The sequence below is a fragment of the Saprolegnia parasitica genome (assembly GCF_000151545.1).
Source record: "Saprolegnia parasitica CBS 223.65 unplaced genomic scaffold supercont2.447, whole genome shotgun sequence".
Lineage (NCBI taxonomy): Eukaryota > Oomycota > Saprolegniomycetes > Saprolegniales > Saprolegniaceae > Saprolegnia > Saprolegnia parasitica.
Window position 1 is genome coordinate 4,423 of NW_012156841.1, and position 4,368 is coordinate 8,790.

The following is a 4,368-nucleotide window of genomic DNA, read 5'->3' on the forward strand; positions in this document are numbered from 1 at the left end:
ACGATGTCCGATCCGGGAACGACGGTGACGAGAGGCCGTCAATGTTGTGCTCGCTCGAGTTGTCTTCGCAGTCGGTGTCGGACGCGACCGACGACTTGTAGCCGCGGCGCGACGCCTTCTCGTCGTCGTAGTGGTCGTAGATGGACGCTTCGCGCTCGTAGTGGTAGACGTGGTGCTTGGCTTCGAGAAAGTCCATGACGACGTCCTGGCCCTCGGCCGAGAGAGACGTGAAGAGTGCGTTGAGCTGGCGCATGAAGAGGTCGAGCTGGCGCCGGCGAAAGTCGGGCGAGTCCTTCCCAAAGCCAAACGACTTTTCGGGAAACGGGAGCTTCGCAACCCACTTCTTGTCCGTCTTGCAGAGCGTCGTAAAGAAGTCGTGGTACTTGGAGTACCGGATCGGGAGTTCCCAGTAGTCGGTGCCGTTGTCGACCGTCGTGATGTAGACGGTTGTTTTCGACGACCGAAGCACTTCGTAGCGGGGCACCTCGACGTTGCGCATGGTCCGGATGCTCGAGGCGCGCCGGCGCGTGAGGCGGCTCTTTCTATGGAGGAGTTGGTTGAGCGCCATGCGAGGATGCGTGGCGAAAAGCAGAGTGCAGTATGGCGCTCTTGTCTTTTGCAATGGTCATAGACACGTACCCGGCGGCGCGTGCTTCTGCAGACGTGGCAGGGAGGAGGCGGCGCGAGAGAAACCGCACGGGTGCAAGGAGGCTACTGGTGCTGTGGCGACTCGACCGCTCGGTCAACGAATGGGCCATGTGTCACTCGAACAGACGTTGCAATTATGACGCTCGCAGTTTGCGCGCTTGAACCTCGTACTTAATCGAGTTTGCCCTTTGCCACTCATTCGCTCACCCCTCGGCCGAACGACCAAGGATGGAAATATGTATCTACTTTCCGATGCAGTCGGCAGACTACGACGGCCGACTGCATGGGAAACGTCGAACGGTCCGAACACTTGTGAGCGCTGGAGCGTGCTTGGATTGGATTGTACTCTATCGTGGCGCTTGTGGATCGTCTCTGCTCGACACAGCGACGGCCTAAAGACACGCTCGCGAGCGGAGAAGGGATGTTTGTGGGGCGCGATCATTTCGTTATCACAGAGAAAGACGGGAGCGTACACCCATTGAACTAATAGTAAAGGCCCAGGCCACTGCATCGAACCACATGCATCGAGCTCGGATTTCGACCATGCCACGCTTTGGCGCCACAGGCCTGCGTATCGAGGTCACTAAAGCGAGGGTGTAGTCCGGCGGGTGGTCGGCAAGGGTTTGATAGGCTTGCCGCACGACTGCGGTGTAATTGGATGCACGACGTCGGGATCCAGCGTGTGTCGTCTCGGCGGCGAACGACCGAACGTCCCATCGCGCTGGCAGTGCCCGCGCCGCTGATAGGTCCAGATAAGTTCGTTCGGACCTGACATTTGTACGTACGTGACGTACACATGACATACATACATTAAGTACAAGCGTACAGCTGTATTGTACGATCGTGGACGAGACAATGCGGCAGGTCCCGGCTGGGTCGTGTACATCGCTTTTTTCGCAGCGCAGCGTGTTTGAGTGGCGACGGCCCATGGACGCGTGGCGGCGTCCCGTGCCGGCCTCGACAAGTGATCGCATCAGACAGATGCGGCGGCGGGTGTGGCGTCCTGTGCCTCGTTGTGGTGGCGACGAGCAGCTTTAGGATGCAGCATCGCCAGGACATGATACAGTGCCCATCGTCGCGTCGTCGTCGTGGTTCCTTGACGCTCAAAGATCGAGCGGTCAAGCCAGATACGAGGTTCAAGAACCCGCGACACCGATCGCAGTTGCCGCGAAGACGAAGGATGCGCACGGTCCTTGCCATAAACACGCACAGCACGCTCCTTCAACGAGGTTCTGTCCGTTGCCGTAGGTTCAGAGGCATGTGATTTTTGTCGATAAAAATGACTTTCAAGCGATGATTGCGCTGAGCTCTTATTGCTGAATACTAGAGCGAATCAGTGTGCATGGTACGCTGCTACGGTGGTGTACATACCACCAACCATCTCCACCAACGTCTATTATCGACACGGTGTCGAGCCGTCGGTGGTATACCAGTACATGTAGTGGCAAGCGTCGGGCTGGCTGCTGTAGCTGAAAATTCAGCACCTTGTTTTGGGTGACCTGGCTCGCTACCCAGATTCGATGAACTGTGCAGAAGCGGCGCGAAGGTGGGCCTCCAACCCTTTGATCGTGCTTGATGACGCACTCTAACACTGTAAGCGTACACTGAACAAGGTGATCGCAGCGTTGGTCTTCCGCGGACCAGTCTGGCGCCAGCAGACACGGCGTATTGGATAGATCCGTCCGACGACACGACAACGCACGCGCTTGGTGTACAAGTGGATGGTTGGAACGCCACACAATGCCGAGTTCGAATGCGAGTACTATGCATGCCACCCTACTCCGTAGAAGTACATACGTATAGTGCGTAGCGACCTCGGTACAGTACCTGCAAGCACACGAGATCCATGGGCGGAGTCATGGACACTTGGATGGTCGCGGCCGGATATCCGGATAATCCGGATACCGCATCATTGCTGCACACCCATACGAGGCCAGCACAGTAGCCAGACGAGCGTCTTGCAACTGCACGTGCGTTCGATCGAAGAGCTGTTCGAAGGTTCCCAGCGTCCTTGCAAGACTGCTGGTTTCCAGCACCACACAAAGATATGTTGCATGGTCCTACCTTGTTCAGTGCTTGGCGCGTAGCTACTGCTTGCATCCACGGCGCAGTCTGGTGCAACCTACCTACCGGGTACTTTGACTAGTCCATGCGCTGACTCGTACCTCAAAGCATCACCCGTCGCTGCAGTCGGCCGCTTGAAGTATCTCGAAAGGTTGCGGCGCGCCAAAGAGCCGACAGTGCGCAATCGCTCGACGAACCGTGTCGTCGTGCACGGTGCATGGATCTTGCAAGCTGATTTTTGTACAACGGACTACGGTCTTATTGCGCAGCAGATTGCGAGCTCGTTTCGACTGCGAAAGCAAAATCCATTGGAATGCAAAACCCTCTCTATAACAACTTTAGGAAAGGATTCGTACGAACCCAACCATGTCGAGTCACCTAACCTGTTGAATGAAGCAACCCTTGTAGTAGTATCATAAATGTAAAAAATATATAACCCATCGAGTGCCCGTGGCTACTGGGAACGACAGTTTCACACGTCGGTTCATGTGAAACCGCCCTCACGTTGCGTGCGTTTAGACGCAGCGATGGACATTGTCAAGGCGCCGAAAGCGCTGCTCCACGAAGATGCCATGACCAAAAAGATGGAGGGCGACGTCCACGTCCGGCACGGCGACTATGAGAAGGCGATCATTTGCTACAACAAGGCGTGTTTTATTAGCCCCGACGACTTTACCCTCTACGCGGCACGCGGGTCGGCGTACGCCAAGCTCTGCGACTTCAAGGTCCGATCGTCCTCATGCACTCGATCTCTACACACGTCTAGTCGGCCATTGGCAACTTTAAGAAGCTCCTCTCGCTCCAAAACAACCCGCCTCAAGCCATCAAGGAAGAGATCGCAGCTGTCTTCAACGCCCACGTAAACCTCTCTTGACATCCTTTCTTCCTCGCCTGTACACTGTTTAAACGAGGATTTTCTCTAGGGCTACTCGTTCCTCCTCGACAAGGAGTACTCGACCGCGATTGTCTATCTGACGGACGCGGTCGCGCTCGACGCGCTCCAGGCCAACTACTGGCTGCACCGGTGCCTGGCGTACTTGGGCCTCGCGCTCTGGACGAAGGCGCTCAAGGACATCGACCACGCAATTTGCATTGATGCCAACGATGCCGACATCCTCGTGCTGCGCGCCAAGCTGCATTGGAAGCTCGGGCTCATTGATAAGGGCAACACCGACATTGCACGGGCCTTTAAACTCTGCCCCAACCACCCCGAGGTCCTCTTGGATCGTACTGTGGGAACGACGACGACGCTGACGACGTATGCGTAGGTGCTGGACTTCGAGCGGAAAATGTGGCACCAGTCGCAGCATTTACACGACATGGCGTGCCGCCACATTTTGGGCCGCGACTTTGCCAAGGCGCTCGACTGCCTCGACTCGTGCATCAAATTTAACGCCGAGGACCCGAAAGTGCTCATCTTGCGCGCGTCTGTCTTTCGCGAACTTGTACATGACAAGTTGTACACTACAGGTTGCTGACAATAGGTGCATGGCTAGCGGGACTACCGCGCCGCGCTCACGGACGTCGAGCGCGCATCCCGGTGCTTCTTTGGCAAGCAGCTTGGCGACGAGCTGGACCAACACATGCGAGCGGAGGAGCACCCCGAGATTAGCCGGCAGCGCAACCTCATTCTCAACGGTACGCTACATAGTCTGT

At 56.5% G+C, this 4,368-nt stretch overlaps 2 protein-coding genes across 2 annotated transcripts in view; one reads left to right on the forward strand and one right to left on the reverse strand.

The window, feature by feature from the left end:
- The window catches only part of SPRG_21828 (hypothetical protein), a gene marked incomplete at both ends in the record, with an annotated part of 3,994 nt that extends 3,426 nt beyond the window's left edge, over nucleotides 1-568 (reverse strand). Inside the window, one exon of the mRNA XM_012356370.1 lies at nucleotides 21-568. Within this exon, the coding sequence (XP_012211760.1) occupies nucleotides 21-568 (548 nt within the window). The remainder of the gene's footprint in view (nucleotides 1-20) is intronic.
- Nucleotides 569-3,239: 2,671 nt separating this feature from the next.
- On the forward strand, nucleotides 3,240-4,350 carry SPRG_16893 (hypothetical protein; the record flags this gene model as incomplete). Its single annotated transcript, XM_012356371.1, has 5 exons — nucleotides 3,240-3,437; nucleotides 3,479-3,571; nucleotides 3,636-3,926; nucleotides 3,981-4,157; nucleotides 4,209-4,350. Coding segments are annotated over 5 exons (901 nt in total), but the record flags the coding sequence as incomplete, so codon positions are not given.
- Nucleotides 4,351-4,368: the final 18 nt, after the last annotated feature.